The 17,737-nt window shown below is 27.9% G+C and overlaps 2 protein-coding genes across 4 annotated transcripts in view; one reads left to right on the top strand and one right to left on the bottom strand.

Moving 5' to 3' along the window:
* The window catches only part of LOC125809132 (E3 ubiquitin-protein ligase BRE1-like 1), a 139,115-nt gene that overhangs the window by 15,648 nt on the left and 105,730 nt on the right, over positions 1-17,737 (top strand). The gene's annotated exons all lie outside the window — the stretch shown is intronic.
* Positions 4,835-17,737, bottom strand: part of LOC125809192 (uncharacterized) — a 511,850-nt gene continuing 498,947 nt past the window's right edge. For 2 of the 3 annotated variants that reach the window (XM_049488851.1, XM_049488852.1), the window contains exons 2-3: positions 7,279-7,600; positions 4,835-5,522 (exon numbers count right to left, since the gene is read on the bottom strand). In XM_049488851.1, the coding sequence (XP_049344808.1) occupies positions 5,194-5,522; positions 7,279-7,597 (648 nt within the window). In that variant the 5' untranslated portion in view covers positions 7,598-7,600 and the 3' untranslated portion in view covers positions 4,835-5,193. Of the gene's footprint in view, positions 5,523-7,278; positions 7,609-17,737 lie in introns of those variants that run through there. The other variant, XM_049488850.1, reaches the window with a different exon arrangement.

Below are 17,737 nucleotides of genomic sequence, written 5' to 3'. Positions count from 1 at the left end.
ATTTAAATAAAAAAAATTGATGAAGAACGTTCAACAGATCATCCTTCAGCGATTCTACCAATTCTAGTTTGTAATATTTGAGGATCCAAATAATCGTTTTAATTATTATTTTAACTATCTAATTTGAGACCACATATATATCATAAAAAAATGCATTTCTATTGACAATAATTGCAACATCAAATGGTTAGTCTTTTTCTTTTATTTCTTTTAGGAAAGAAAAGACGACAAACGAAAGTCAATTGAAAAAGGCACTAATAAATTTTAAAAAACTAATTTTTTTTTTTGAAAAAGGTACAAAGAAAAATTAATAAAATACTTTTCCCAAAGAGAATTCCAGTTGCACTTTTCTCTTTTTTGTTGGAGTTTTTTTTTTTTTAATATAACTTTTTCTTAATTCGAAATATTAAAATTAGAAAAGCAATTGTATAGTAATATTATATAATAGAGAATTAATACTTAAAAGGGAAGTTGACAAAATGCAATAATTTTGAGAGTCAGATGGTAAGCTTTACACGATGGAAAAAATGGAAAAGATTAATGGCATGTTTGATAAGTTTTTGGTAAGATGCTTCTTTATTACTTAATATTATTTATTTATTTTTAATAAAAAAATATTTATTTTAGAGAATTGAGTTGTTTGATTGAACTTTTAAAAGAAATAAGTGTTTTTACTATCGTATTTATTAGAATTAATGTTGTCCAATTTTAGAGAGTTTATTTTGATAACTATTCTACTAATTATTGAAATTATTGAATTCGACAGAAAGCAATTATATTAGAGTAGAAAATTATAGCAGAAGTTGTTCACAGAAAGTTTAAAGACGTAGACGGTAGGGCTATGTCACTTGCATATTTATGTCTTTTTCAATTATAGTTGTTAAGCATATTTAAGATATCTACTGAATTGTTGAATTTGTAAGATTAATGATATGATCATGGTCTTTCGAGCTATATAAATACCTATCCATTTTGGCCTCAAACCTACATCATTGAGCAGGAATGTGGTAAATTACTCCCAATACATTTATATATCTTTTTGTATTTAATCCAAGCAGAGCAAACTAGGTAATTAATCACAGATGTACCCTACTCCCTTAAACCCATATTTTATTCCTAAATTTTCCATATCCAATTCTACTAGCAATTATCCATTTACTTTATGAATCACGAAGTAACAATGCTCATATGTGGGTGAAATATGACTTAAAAAAAGGTAAATTCACCCAACATCACATTTCAATCATTTACATATGCATAATACAGATTCAAACGTCTTAATTAATCTTAATAAAACCAAATGAGTCCTTAGGACCGATCCACCCACAAGGTGCTAAACACATTATTATTCCAAAACTCTAATAAAAAAAACACAAATAAGTGTAACTACATCACCAATGTGTGGAAAAAATCAATCTCAAGCTAGCAAGAACACAAAGTTCTAATACTCCATCATTCATGCAAAAACAAAATTGATTTTAGTTGTGAGATCGATAACAAATGCTTCTTAATTAATCAAACAACACCTTGTATGCTTGTAAATTAACTAAACAATAAATAGGTAGAGATATTTTATTATTTTTAAAACCATGAGTTGAATTAAATAAGCTCATTCATTAATTCTTCAACTAAAATCCTTGACTCACCTTCCCAAACACATTGAATATGGATAAAGAGTTAGATTTGTGTCGTTAGGCAAGTCTGGAATTGATGTTATGTCATTTTCTTTTACCCCATTAGTCCTCTATTTTCAACATCATTCTAATTAATGGTGGTCCTTCATGAATTATATATCTATGGTCCCTATTTGTTAAGAATCAAAACATATATATACACATATAGGTAGAGGGGGGGGGGGGGGGGATTTACATAAACACCTTATATACTATTCTCCAACATTCACAATAGGAGGACCCCCTCTTATGTGCTTTGCACATGTACAAAAAAATATGTATCTTATCAATTATCACACACTTCTATTGAGGGATGGGTTTTCACGTGAAGGATGGAAAAGGGGTGTGTGTGTGTGTTCAATAATTCTATTTAAAGGAAATGGGAATATTAGTTGAACTAATTGAAAGGATAAATTAGAATTCAATAATAACACCATAGCATAATGTTGCAAATGAAATACTAGTTTAATTCGATAAAGATCGGAGTTTAAGAGAGAAAGAAAAGAGACTTTTTAAACTTGTGTTTCTGAGTGTGTTATTACGTATAATATGCGCTGAGAAAAACATCTTATCATTATAATTAAAATATAAGCTTTCAAATATAAAATTTTGTTTTTTTCTTAATTAAGAACGAACTAATAATAAAATTGAAATTGTATCCTATGAATTGTAACAAAGAAGTTGCTGAATGTAATCATTTCTACTTCGCGTAATCTAGATTCTATATAAAATTTCACCAAATATTCTCTACACTAAGAAAATAGTATCATATAAACGATAATAATATAGAATGAAATGCTATCATTTCTACTTCACATGATTCGAATGCTATACAAAATATCACCAAATGTGTTCTATTAGACACTTGAATAGACTAATAAGAAAATATATAGTACTCATTTAGATAGAGTAGGGTGTTATTATTTGTAGTTAGCATGATCCTGATGATCTCACCAAATGTTCTGTCAGACATATTATAATATAAGATTTTGAATAAACACATAAAATTTTCTAAGAATTGTCTTATCAAGCAAAAAAGCAAAAGCTATCAATTATTGTAGAATCACTAAAATGATATTGTTGTGAAGTGAAGCAAGAGAAGATGCCTAGCTCTGACTAAGACAACTAGATGACAAGTTGTAGCATAGGAGGTATGGCTCCTATTCCTTCTTTAATCAAGTTTCTTCCTTTTTGTGGAGCATTTAGATTGGACTTTTTGCAAATTTGTACTTTCCAAAAAGGCAAATACATAACATGGGTTGGCAGGAGTTATAGACACAAATGTAGACACAAGTATATAGATGTAGGATATGGGGAAGAGAATTCATGCTTTGAGCATGTCCTTTTTTTTCTTAGACAATTCAAGAAGTGGATATAACATGGGGTTGTCATTAGTATACAACATATAGGGGTCTACAAAATCGAACCGAAAATCAAACCAAACTGCAAATCGAGAAAAAAAACCCGACTAGTGGTTGGTTTGACTTGGTTTGGTATTGAAAAAAAAATCCGACTATATTTGGGTTGGTTTGGTTTTAACTAAAAAAAACCAACCCGAGACCAAACCAACCCAAAATTATATATATAATTTTAAAATTTTATTTTACACATAAAAATATTTACTTTGATATAATTTTTAAATAGTTCTTATCCTTTTTCATAGTTTTTATCTTTTAATATATTATTTCAAGTTTGAAACTTAAAATTCTGAATGGTTCAATAAAGATTATAGTCCACAGATGTTGGTAATTATAATAAAACTTAAATCTAAATCAAACTAATACTAATGCAAAAAGAAAATCAATTCAACACTAAGAATGACAATAATATTGAATATTTGCTCTTTGGTTTTACATTGGTTTAGACAATTCAAATACATAATCTAATTTTAATTTCCTTTAATATTTAGTCATGTAACTAATACTTATTAAACTTATTTTAGCATGATTTAGTACTTTTAAATTATGATCATTTTCATTATGACTTGTTAATTTGCAATATTTGTTTTATGCGATTTCGTTATTATTGTATTATTTTTTTGTTGGATATTTTAGTGTCATTACTCATATCATATTTTGTGTTATTTTTCTAAGAAACACCTTAGATAGTTGTATTTTGGTAGGACTAAAGAATTATTTGAAGTACAAGTAAATTATATGTTTGTATGAATACTTTACCGGAAAAACCCGAAAAACTCGAAAATCCAAAAAACCCGGAAACCCGAGGTTGAAAAACCTGAGTTTTATTGGTTTGGTTTGGTTTATAGATTTAAAAATTCGACACAAATGATTTGATTTGATATTTGAAAAATCCGAACCAACCCGGTCATGTACACCCATAAATTACAACATATGCCAAACAAGTGAAAGGGGATAGAAAAGAAAATACTATTATATATATATATACTATATATGAATCGTAACGAAGGAGTTGGATGTTATCATTTCTACTATACAAAATTAAACCAAACGTATTGTTAGACATTAGAACATACGAATAAAAAATTGTATCATATAAGCGGTAATAATGGAGTGAGATATCATTTCTACTTAGAATGATACAAAATGCTATATAAAATATCATGAAATGTATTCCATCAGACACTAGAATAGATTAATGAAAAATAGTATAATTGGAAACGTAACGATAGAGTAGGATGTTATCGTTTCAACTTCACATAACATGGGTTGACATTTCTACTTTGTGTGATTCAGATACTATACACAATTTGACCAAACGTATTGTTTAACAATAGAACAAACGAATAAAATAATAGTATCATCTAAATGGTAATAATAGAGTGGATGTTATCGTTTCTACTTCGCATGGTCCAAACGTTATATAAAATAGGGAAAATGGTCTGATATACTTCAACTTTGTCATTAGAGCTGATATACCTCGTTATGAAAGTGACTCATATATACCCATACTATTATACAGATGGCTCACATATAGGGGAATATATGAACCACTTTCATAACGAGGGATATATCAACCCTAAATAACAAAATTGAGGCGTATATCATACCCTTTTCCCTATATTTTATCAGACACTAAACAAACTAATAAAAAATAGTATAATTTGAAATGTAACTATAGAGTAGGATGTTATCATTTCTACCTTGCATAACATGGGTTAGGCAAGAGTTATAGACACAAACATAGACATGCATATAGATGTAGGATAAGAGGAAGAAATCAATTCATGTTTTGAGCATTATCCTTTTTTCTTAGACAAATCAAGAAGTGGCTATAACATGGGATTGTCTCACATATTAATTTTAGAATACAACATATGCCAAACAAGTGAAAGGAGATATAAAAATAACAAATAAAAAAGGGGGAAAAGCCAAGCTAATCTTCACAAAAGCTATATTTCCATTCACACTTTAAAAAAGGTAGCTAGGAGATAGTAATAAGTGGATGAAAGCTTGGCCCTCTTTTTTTACTTTTTTCTTAGACATATAGCCCTTTTGGTTTTTGCTTTGCCTTGTTATGAATTATATATATATAATATAATTCATTGTTTGGTTTTTCTCTTTGTAAGAGTCCTTATCCATCCATGTCTCACCTTCACACCTTCTAATTTGGTGCCCACATGATTAGCATTACCACCTTTGGTAGATGATCTCTTTAATTTAATGAGATGGAAGATGTGACCAATCCGCTTTCGCCACCTAAGTTGCATACGTGGCTTTGTAACATGCTCTATTAATGCAACTTTATTAGACATATTATTATTGTTATTGTCACAATGCTTAATTAGTGACAATTTTGGTACTGTGCCAACTGCTCCCTTCTCCCATGAGCCTACTCCATTATTTTCAAACTTTATTGAGATAAAAGAATCTACAAACAACAAAAAAGTTGAGTGTTAGATCTATAAAATAATGAGTAAAAAACAATGATTGTTGTTATTTTACTTGCATTTAAAGTCAATTCATATCAACAACAAAAACCAAATAAAAAAAATCTCAATAAAATAGCTAGATAGTCATATTTAAATTTGAATGAATTACTAGTTATTAGAGAGTTATAAGCAGTGCTGGAGCTATAATTTTCATTAAGGATATTGAAAAAATAAAGAAGTATATATACAAACTAGCTGAAGGGTTTCAATATATGTACATAAAAAATATTTTAATCAAATATAAATAGTATAATTTTTCACCGAAGCTAGCTCCACTCCTAATTATAAGTATGCAAACAATTATATTAACTATACTTCATATGCAAGGTTAATTTGCGTAACACATAATTTTGTAATACTATAGTATAAGTACATGCACTTTTTATGGAAAGTTTGCACAAAACTCAACTATGAAAACAGAATACAATTGAAAATATAAAAGTTAAAAAGGAACATGTAGATAATCATAAATTTTCTTATTAAAAAGGCACTTATTTGGTGCTAGTCGTTATTCACTTGCTACCTAATGTTCAAAATTACTGTTTTTTCCTATTAACTTATTTTTTAAGTAAATTGGGTTTTGTATCTTTGTAGTTTGCATGTTGTAGTTTTTTGATTATATATTCACGTGAACTCATATCTTTCGACCTGAAGTATATGCCAGTAAATTTGATTTAAGTTCATAGTCTTCATAAAATGCTTTATTATTAAATGGATAAAAGTAATTGAGTAAAATTTTATGCTACATTTATCAATTTTATGCATATAATAATAATATGACATAAATGTCCAAATATATAGAACCAAGTTAAAGTAAAGGCTGAAAAATTCAAAAACATCATAAGTTCCCAAGAAAAGGGACCTGGCCAAAACAAAAGAAAGAAAAAAGGGTGGGGTGAGGGGGGTGGGTAGGGACACAATTGCTGATGGCTAATGCAATATAGATTTAACATGTTCAACTAAGTCCAACAATTTTTTAAAAATATATATGTGTGTGTGTGTGTGTGGGGATCGGAGTTTAGTGAATAGGAAAATCTTTTACGGCTAAATAACTAAAATTTTATGTTAATTCCATTTAGTGATGAATTTTAAGAAAATTTAATTAGTTGGGAGTTTTTTAGTTATGGATTATCGATGAATTTCGTAGCTAATTTCATATTTTCTTGTAACGAAGGGGATTATGAAAAATGAAAAATTACAATGTACATGAAGTTGAAATTATTTTATACCTAGAGCTAGCCTCTGACCTTAGATTTTGAAAATTTATCTTTCACATTACATTTTGTCAATCTAATTTTCAAATATATTTAAGCCAGTTTTTGAGACTTCCACTCACAAAACTTCAGTATTAAGTAAAATACATGCTCAAATACAACTTCAGAAACTCAATTTTAAAATTTTAAGTTTTCAACTTCAAAATCTATAGCTTAAAAAGAACATATAATATAGCTAGGTTGAATTCCCAAAGGTTTTTTCACGTGTATACTTTTATAAATCTCCTCATTAAAAATTATGATGGTCTCTCTTTATCTCTTTATCTATATGTATGAAAAAAACAGTAAAACTTCAACAAATACGAAACTCTAGTGTAAAAAACAATAAATAATGATATCAATCAATTTTAAATTTTGAATCGATCCATGAAAATTTAAGAAGGAGAAAAAGAGAAATGAATGGTTAATTATGTAGTAGTACCTTCATAGCTACAAGTGGAAGAAACATCAATATCATGAATAGTCTCTTTGCGTGAGTGTCTAATATCAAGACGATTGAAAAAAGAGGTTAAAGCAAATATCTTTGGTAGATAATGCATTCTTGAATGTTCTTCTCCATCATCATTATTAATCTTCATCTTTTCTCTTAAATTAATAATAATCTTCTTCTTCTTCTTCTTAATCATCTGTTCTTGTTTAGAAGCTAAGATTAAGAGTCTTTCATTCAAACACAAAGCACATACTCCCACAACCACTTCTTTTGGATGGAAATAACACAAACAACTAGTGTTGTCATTCATGTTGTTATTAGTTAGTTTAGTTGAAGAGAAAGAGAGAGTAGTTTCAAGTTTAACAAAGTTATAAGAGAAGTGTAACAATAAAGAATATATATATTGTGTGTGTGTGTGTGAATAGAATTGAAGGAAAAAGAAAAGTTTGTGTTTTGGGTGTTTTTATGTGTGGAAATATATATGGCTTGACCCCTCCCCCACACTATGATCTTGACACGTAACTAAATGTTGGTCTTTTGATCGAGGATGAATTATCAACAATAATTTATGGACACAATCTTTAAACATCTAATCTGGTCTGATTGATAAAAAGAGATAATTTTGGGATAAATTTTTAGTAGTATATTTTTTAATTCTTTGTTTAATTATAAAGTTTGTGATAATTTATTTCAAGATTAATAATAAGTATTGAAATAAGTTATTTCTATCTCTAGGTGAAATAATAATTAATTTCGGGATAAAATAGTTAAAATGATAAAAATACTCCTTTAACCCTTTTTTTTATACATCACTTTTCATATCTTTTACATGGAGGGTATTTTTATTTTTTTTGTAAATAAACAATTTATGATTAAAAATTATGCAATGCATATTATTTTTAATATACCAAATCAAACATTCACTACAAAATAATACCAGAATAACTAATCTCAACATATCTAATTCCATCATAACTTGTCTTCAAACCAAATGACCCCTAAAGAATTAATCACTCTTAATTAATAGTTCAAACTATATAATATTATCAGTGTAAGAAATAAGCATATCGTCGAGTTATCTTCTCTCTTATTTTTTTGGTAAGTAACAGATTGTACTAAGGGAAAAATATACAAATTGGACCCATTAGGTAAAAGTGTTTACCCAAATTGGATCCAATCCAATATATTTATCCTGGTTGGATCCACGATTCAAACTAATTACCCGAATGCCCCCTTGTTCTATTCACTGAACCCATGCTTCTTCATCTTTGATATCATTAGAGTATATATATATATATATATAATTTAATGGTATCGATAGACTCAGATGGTATCAAGCAGTAATTGAACAATTTTTTCATTAAAACATTGCATGTTCCTCGCTTTGATGTCATCAGAGTATATATATATTCTAATAGTATCAAAGAGTAACTGGGTAGTGTTTTCACTAAAACATTGCTTCTTCCGCATTAATATCATCAGAGTATATATATATTGTACTTTGATGGTTAATACCAGTAAACGCGCATTCATAGTTAAAAACAGGACATGACCGCTTGTAAATAATTTCACTTTTGGGGCTACATCTATTCTTTTCCCTTGTATTAATCACCAAGTGAAACATTACAAAATCGTAGCCAATTTGCGCTACTAGCTAACCTACTAAAATAGAAAAACTAGAGGCCTAACCAATTATCTATAGCAAAAATATTAAAACATGAGTTGGTGTACAATGTACATCGTTCCTTAGCCCTTAATTAGAGGCTCTCACATTACACATATAGTCTATTTCTCTAGCTATGCTATAGTATCCTCGAGACTTTCTCATGCAAATAAATTATGATCCTTTATATAAAAGACATGAATCCTTTTCAATGTGCTAAGTCCCAACATGTTTTTGGCTTTTTTTGCGGTTGTTGCTTTGTTTCATCAAGTTATCTTTATATGTTATGGTAGGTAATTATCTTATTTTTAAGATTAGAAATTCCATTTTTTTTATAAAAAAAAATCTACTTAAACCCTCTTGTGATGTGAGCAAATTAGGAGATATAGAATGGGCAAAATATTTTAGTTAGGAGTAATGTGGGGACTATACACTTTTTGGTATGGGGTGTGTGTAGGGGGTGGGGGGGTCACATAAGTAGACAAGTAGATCTACCATTGGAACCAAATTAAAGCTTGTAAATATGATAATGAAACTGAAAAATCCATCCATCCAAAGACATTATAGTATTGGTTGGACAATTTCCAACTAAGTTAATAGCAATGGGGCTATATATATATATAAAGTCTTCTAATTAAAGACTTTGGACTATGTCTTTTGCATTAATTCTTCTAGACCAGTCAACTTATCTAGATTAAATCATCAATCACTATTTTGAATTGTGTGATTTATCTCTTTCTTTATTTTTTGTGTTTTAAATCAATGACTAAAAAAATTGTCTTTTTCTTGTCTTGAGGTTATTTTTCTCTTATAAGATATAAATAATCTTTGACTATATTGTATAATCGTCAAATATAAAAAAGATGGGTCATAATCTCATATTCTCACTTAATTTTTCCTTGTTTTTTGATAGATAATTTTGACTACTAAGTAGTAGAGCACATGGCATTAAATCATAGGACACATAAAAATCTAACACAATATACACGATCTTGACTAATTGACACAAAAATAGTATACATGTTAAGTTACTCTCTCCCCATTCAATTTTACTTGTTCACTACTTTTTAAAATACAATTTTTCATTTTTAGTTATCACTTTTAACACATCAAGAAAAGATAATTATTATTTTCTATTGTACCCTCAACATTAATACTTACACACTGATCAAATCATTTCTCAAGACCTAAGACTGAATATAAATTAATGTGTGTATTATGATAAACTCTCATATTAATCATTATTTTTACTACAAAAAAATCCCAAATTGCCAATAGATTTTACTAACAACTTAAGTTGGTTAGTATTCTACTAACAAATTACCAACATATTTCTAATTGAATTATATTTTAAAACTTAACAACGAAATTCTAACAGATTACCAACCAAAATCTTACTAACTAAGTATTTTAGTTGGTAAATACGGCGGGAAAAAATGGCGCCAAATTTAGCAACATTCTATTAATGGATTACCAACTAAAATATTACTAACTCACACCTTTTGTTGGTAATATTACCAACGAAGTATATATCGGTTGGTAAATATGACAAAAAATTGTTTATATAATTTATTAACATATTACCAATGAATTACTAACCAAACATTTACCAATGGCAAGATTGTGTTGCTAAATTTATCAACCAAATATAAATGTGTTGGTAAATTAGTAACGAAATGTAATTTGTTGGTAAACTTGCCAACCAATATCCAATTAATTGAAAATTTTGCCGACGAATAAAGATTGTAGTTAGTAAATTACTAACATCATTAAAATAGTTGGTAATATACCAACCGATCATTAATTTATTGATAAAATTTACCAACATATTAATTATTAGTTGGTAATATTACATATGAATGTTTAGTTGAATAGTAACTATTACCAACTGTGATAAAATTTATTGATAAATCATTAATTATAACTTATATTTGAATAGTTGGTAAATTTATCAATTGAAGTGGTAAATCAACGTCTAGTGTTGAGGGTTTCATATTCAGTTTGTGTCGTTAGGCGTTTTAACTTTAAAATTTTAGCCAAAACTTGCCTTTGGTCGATATTTTTGGTAAACGTGCTCAGATTAGAATTCTGTCAGTGTCATTAGCTTCGAAAGGTCATTTTTTATCTAATAGGAAGGTTGGTTCAAGTTTTAAGGCTTCCATTTGTTGTTTGTGCCGTTAGGTGTTTTAAATCTTTTGTTTTGGCCAAAATTTGACTTTGGTCAATATTTTTGTGAACGTGCTCAGATGAAAATTCCGTCAGCGTAATTAACTCCAAAGGTAATTTTTTTTATCTAATAGGATGGTTGGTTTGGGTTTTGAGGCTTTCATTTTTAGTGTGTGCCGTTAGGTGTTTTAACTTATAAGTTTTGGTCAAAATTTAACTTATGTCAATATATTTGATAAACGTGTTCAGATGAGAATTTCGTCAGTGCAGTTAGATGCTGAAGGTCATTTTTGATGTTATAAGATAGAGGATTCGGGTTTTGAGGCTTCCATTTTTAGTTTGTGTCATTAGGCATTTTAACTTTTATGTTTTGGCCAAAATTTCACTTTAGTCAATATTTTTGGTAATCATGCTCAAATTGAAATTTTGTCACCGCGGTTAGCCATATAAGTTTAGTTTTGGTCTCATAGGATGGTTCGTTCGGATTTTGAGACTTTTATTTTCAGTTTGTGTCGTTAAGCGTTTTAACTTTTAACTTTTGGCTAAAATTTGAATTAGGTCAATTTTTTTGGGAAATATGCTCAAATTTGAATTTTGTTAGCGCAGTTAGCTCTGGAAGGTCATTTTTCGTCTTATAGGATGGTTGGTTTGGATTTTGAGGTTTTCATATTCAGATTGTACCGTTAGGGGTTTTAACTTTTAACTTTTGGCCAAAATTTGACTTTGCTTAACATTTTTTGTAAACATGCTCTGATGAGAATTCCGTCAGCGCGATTAGCTTTGGAAGGTCATTTTTATATCTAATAGGATGGTTGGTTCAAGTTTTGAGGCTTCCATTTTCAGTTTGTGCTGTTAGGCGTTTTAACTTTTAAATTTTGGCCAAAATTTAGATTTGGTCAATATTTTTTATAAACGTGCTCAAATTAAATTTTTTAATATAATGATATGTGTCATATTGAGATTAATTTAACTTGTTATCATAGATTTTACATTGTTTCATTCAAATATGATTTATAAAATTGAAATTAATATTTTTGGATTTATATTCGTGCTCTTAGATTTTTAAATGCAATAAATTAATAAATATTTTACTATTGAATAATCATTCAGTTAATGATATTTTGAACATATTGTCAATCAATTACTAACCTAACATTGAACTTGAATGATATACTACCAACAAACTAACAATCAATTAGTAAATTTATTAGAAAAACAAATAATCATACTAACGTATTTAAATTTTATTACCAACAAGGGTTGTGGTGGAGTGGTAAGTACTCCTTCATCCTTAACCAAGAGGTCTCGTCTCAGGTTCGATTCCCCTTGGGTACGGAGTCGCCTTTGTTAGGGAGCGTGAGACTTATCAGTGTGAATTCGGATTTAGTCGGGCTCCGGTGTGGGTACCGGACACCGGATGGAAAACAAAAAAAAAAAGTATTTAAAATTTATTGGTAAATTACCAACCAACGGAATCGAATAATGAAGAAAAAAATTTACCAACTCCTGTTCAATTCGTTAGTAAAGGTACTAATGATATACTAACCAAAAATTAGTTGGTGAATTTACCAACGGAAATTTCAGGGCCATGCTTCAAAATTTTGTAACAACATCTTTGGGTGTTTACCAATTGATTTTTGGTTGGTAAGTTTACCAACAAATTAAAATCGGTTGGTAATATTTACCGATGAGCCTTTTAGCAACGGATTAATATAAGTTGGCATTTGGTTGGTAACTCAATTTGCCAACCAATTTGATCAATTTACCAACGAATTTTTTTGTTGATAATTGGGGTTCCTTTTGTAGTGTTTTAAGGGCGTGTAAAATCTAAAATTAACAAATAAAAATGACCGGATAAGTCAATGTTTATTTAATTCATACACCTGGAATGTTTGAATATATAAATAAATGACTTTTAAGTTTGCCTGGAATTTAATGATCTTTTGTAGTGTGTCAAAAATAAACATGTTAAATATTTGATTTTAATTAAGTGAAGGTGCTTTCCATGTTCTTTGACACTGTCATATTTCTGCAATTTTAATGAAATCATAATCATATCTAAGTCTAGGTTTAAAATAATTTTTAAAATATGTACTAAATAGTTTTAGTCCTTTATTTAATTTTATTTTTATTTTTTGGAAAAACTAAAAAGAAAAATGTGTTAATAAATTGAGACAGAAAAAGTAATTTTTAACAAACTTAAAGGACTAAAACTATTCAATTCATACTTAAAGGACTATTTTAAAGATGGATTCAAACATAAGGGACTATTTTTGTCATTTTCTCTTAGATTTTTATTTATTTAACAACATAACCAATTAAACTAAAAAGAAATTGAGAGAAAAATGATGAAATTATAATTTAGCCACCAAAGAATGAAGAATGTTTTATTCCCTTTTTCCTTTATTTTCACATATTTTCACATCTTTTAGGCAATTTTACATACTTTAATTTTTATTATTATTAATTATAGTCAACATGGTAAAAACTTATTCACACCTAGTGTATATATCAAATTAATGCAATTTTCATAGTTACATGATTTAATAAAGTAAAAGTCATGTATACACCAGATGCGGGTAAGTTTTATTTGTGTTAAAATTATTGAAGTTAAATTACATTTTACTATATAATACCCTCAAAGTGTTAAAAGGTATTTTGTAAATGCCTTTCTTTATGTTTTTTATAACTATACAAAGCTACAACTTATTCATGCTAGCCTGTTGGAAGGAAGTTAGGCTCTTGCAGATCTCTAGTCTAAAATTTGAATTGATAATTATTTTACGTTTGATAGAGTCTAGTTTCATACCAAATTGAAATTATTATTTTGTGATAATTCGAATTTCAAATAATTAATTTGAAATTAGGTTTTGATAGTTAAAAGTTTTGTACCAATAGTCTTTTGATTTTCTTTTTGAATGAATATTTAGCAATTATAAGGGTTAGAAGGATACATATATATGAGTGGTTCCTTTTTTTTTTTATTATTATTATTTTGATTTTCTTTTTGAATGAATAGTTAGCAATTATAAGGGTTAGAAGGATACATATATATGAGTGGTTCTTTTTTTTTATTATTAATATTTATTAAAATGCATTATTTCTTTTATTTTTTCATTGCAATGTAACTTGGAAATACCTTACTTTAGTATATTTGTTTATTTGCTACAGATTCTTTATGTTTTATGATGTTTATTCCCAAGGACAAAAAAATATAGGTGTCAAATTGTATCCTATAATAGTGGAAACAACTCATCAAAGGAGAAGAAAAATGGTTCATATTCTAATCCATTTAACTCTTATCAACTTTAGTTTTTTAAATTAATTTGTTAAATTATCAACATACTTTTAAAGAATCTTTATTACGGTATATAACATATCAAGCAAAAAAATAATTTTAAAATATATAATTTTTTCCCATAAATCAAATCAAATTTTAAATGGGCTTTTACTTGGACAAGTCAAAATACACTTTGAAACAACATTAATAACAGGTCGAAATCATAGGTCAAAATTGACGGACACCCGTTAGTTATGACCTAAAACGGAGTAAGAGTCGATGGACTAAACTACATTAAATAGTGGGTCAGTTAATATTGAGAGACGTCCATTGATTTTAAAAAAATTATAAATACTAACTTTTATTTGAAAATCAATTGAAGGACTCTATCAATTTATATAAAAAATTCAAACATCACCCACCTCCAAAATCAATCTTATAAATCAGCATCAATATCAAAAAATTTCAAACAATTTTATAATAACTCTATCCATGTGAGCTTAAAATATTAATATTGAATGCATTTAAACTATTTGGACCAAAGAGGAATGGAAGGGGACCAAACAAAAAAATTAATTGACTATTCATACATGTTATGTCTACTTGTTTTAGATTTAAGGTATATTTGTTTTCAAATTATTCCTTTATTATCTTAATATATAAAGTATTTTATAAATATTAATTCTCATGTATCATCCACATGATTACACTATTTTGAGTTTTATAATTTGTTTGGTTAAAGTTTTAAAATATGCTCATTTTATAAGTGTTTTTGTCGTTGGTAATTATTGAAAATAAAGGTATTTCTTATGAAGTATTTTTTTAAAAGATGGTTGGAGGTTAGGATTTTTTTTAATGGAAACAACTTTTATTTTATTTTGTTTTACTAATCTCTTCAAATCCATCAACTTATCACACATTAATTGTTATTCACTCCACTCATTGCATATTCTTACTTTGTCAATGGAGTACATTAGAAGCCTTGACTTGTGTACTTCTTACTTCTTTATTACTGTAGTAGTTTTGTTGTTATAGTTAGGGATGTCAATGGTACACGGTCGGTTATTTTTTTAAAATTACATTATTTTAATTTTTTTGGGTATTTTATAATATATAACTAAAATCAGACATATTAAAATCATTCCAATTATATTGGTTTCTCTTCGGTATCGATACGGTTCGATTAACTTTCTTTTTTTGTTGGGAAAATTACGTGTATAAGCAAATATATACTAGTTAATTAGTTAACATAACTATAGTTTACCTTAATTATAATTTGTGACCTACTTTTAGAATTACACAGCTCAACTTTTTAGTTTTGTATAATTCGCACGTTTGTATAATTCGGAATTTGTATAACTTTTGTATAATTTGGAATTTGTATAATAGAATTTATATAAACTGTTTACACTTCTGATGTTTGTAATTGTATAAATTCGTTATTTCGAATTTATACAAAAATAACTGAATTATACAAATGTACCCGCGAATTATACAAATGTATTCGCAAATTATATAAACCTACAAATTATACAAATCCGCGAATTATACAAATGAGACAACTTAAACTGTAGCTACAACCCGTAAATATACAAACTATAGCTATGGAGCATAATTAAATTTATTATAATAGCTATTTGTGAAAGTTCCCCCTTTTTTTTTTACTTTTAAAATATCACCTCAAAATATACTACTATTTATATATTTCTTTCAGAAATATGTTCCTGATGAAGCACTTTAATTTTTCACCGAAAAGGCAAGAATGTAAAACCTTGTTGCCGTATTGTTAAATATTTAATAGGAGTGTGTGGATAGGTTTTGTTGTATTGTTTGATAGAGTATCTATTACAATATCTTTTAATTTTCAACATAATTAAGTAAAGGCTAATTAAAGAGCAAAATCCAAAGTTGTCTAGTCACTAGAGGCCTAAAACCTAAGTTATATTTATATTTGAAAAATATTATAAAATATATCTATATATTAAATTTAACATATTGTTAATATATAAAATATATTTACATACATGTAAGGTTATTCGGTTCGGTTAGGGAATTTTTCAATTTTTTTCATAAATTAAAAAGACCATCCAATTTTTCCGAATAACACACTTAAATAAGCATTCACGATTTTATTGAAAAAATAGCATAAATCGGTTCGATTGATTTGGTCAATTTTTCATATTCTTTTGACACCCCTATTATAGTAAAAAGTCAAGTAGTCAATCAACTAAATTATCAAAATTTCTCTCCACGGTACTTTTTATTTGTAAGAAAGGAGAAAAATTATCAAAGTGATTTATTTTAAGTCTTCTTAATACTTGACCGTTTGAATAATATTTAATCAAAGGATTTGAACTCCAATTTTTACTCTAATATACAAATGATGATACCCCCAAACTTACTTTTTTTTAAAACACATTATTACATAGAGGTAGCGGAAAGAAAAAGGGGAGGAAATTATAAAGTGGGGACTTGAATTCTCACCAATAAGGTGAAAGTCGTGTAACCAACCAACTGAACTACTTAAATCTCCCAAACTTGTTATTACTTCAATATAAAAATGTATGATCATAAGTTATGTCAACATACTCATATTGTTGAAACTTGAGAGTTGAGACTACATAAATAAATCGTTAATGAATTCTCCTGCTTTTTGACGAAGTTTTTTTTTACCGTCTCCATTTTTTTTTTTTGTGTTCATTTAGTCACTTGAACCCATAACATTAAAGTTGGAGGTAGAAAATGTTTAAACATCAATATGATGTTTTTCAACAAAGGTAGCATCACATTGATGTTTAACATTAAAGTTGGAGGTAGAAAGTATTTAAACATTAATATGATGTTTTTCGACAAAGGTTGCATCACAATGATGTTTAAATAAGTTGAATAATTACTAGTTAAATGAGTTAAATTGTATTAGATTGTACAGTACTACATAAATTCAGAAATAGTTTTTTTTTACCATTCTAAGATGTCTCAAAATGGAAAGTATTTCGTGCAAATAAGGAAGTGTTTGACTAAGGATAAGATTAGGAATGAAGATATTTAGGATAAGGTGGGAGTGACCTCTGAAGTGGATAAGATGAGAGAAATAAGAATGAGATAGTTTAGGCACGTGAAGAGGAGATGTAGACTACCCAAAGAAGAGGTGTGAGAAGTTGATTAATGGTGTGAGTCGAGAGATGTAAAGTATCTGAGTGTTTTCCAGCAAGATCGACTTGGTGGCCATACTTGTACCTATTTTTACCAATAGTATTAGCACTATTCTATAGTTTCTTCTTCTTCTATTTCGGTTAACACTTGTGTTTTTTTGCGCTCAATTATCACACTATTTCACTGTC

This window comes from Solanum verrucosum, unplaced genomic scaffold, assembly GCF_900185275.1.
Source record: "Solanum verrucosum unplaced genomic scaffold, falcon-dt-bn FXZP01000062.1, whole genome shotgun sequence".
Classification (NCBI taxonomy): Eukaryota; Viridiplantae; Streptophyta; class Magnoliopsida; order Solanales; family Solanaceae; genus Solanum; species Solanum verrucosum.
The sequence above is the reverse complement of the archived record's forward strand: the minus strand, read 5'-3'. Positions and strand labels throughout refer to the sequence as shown.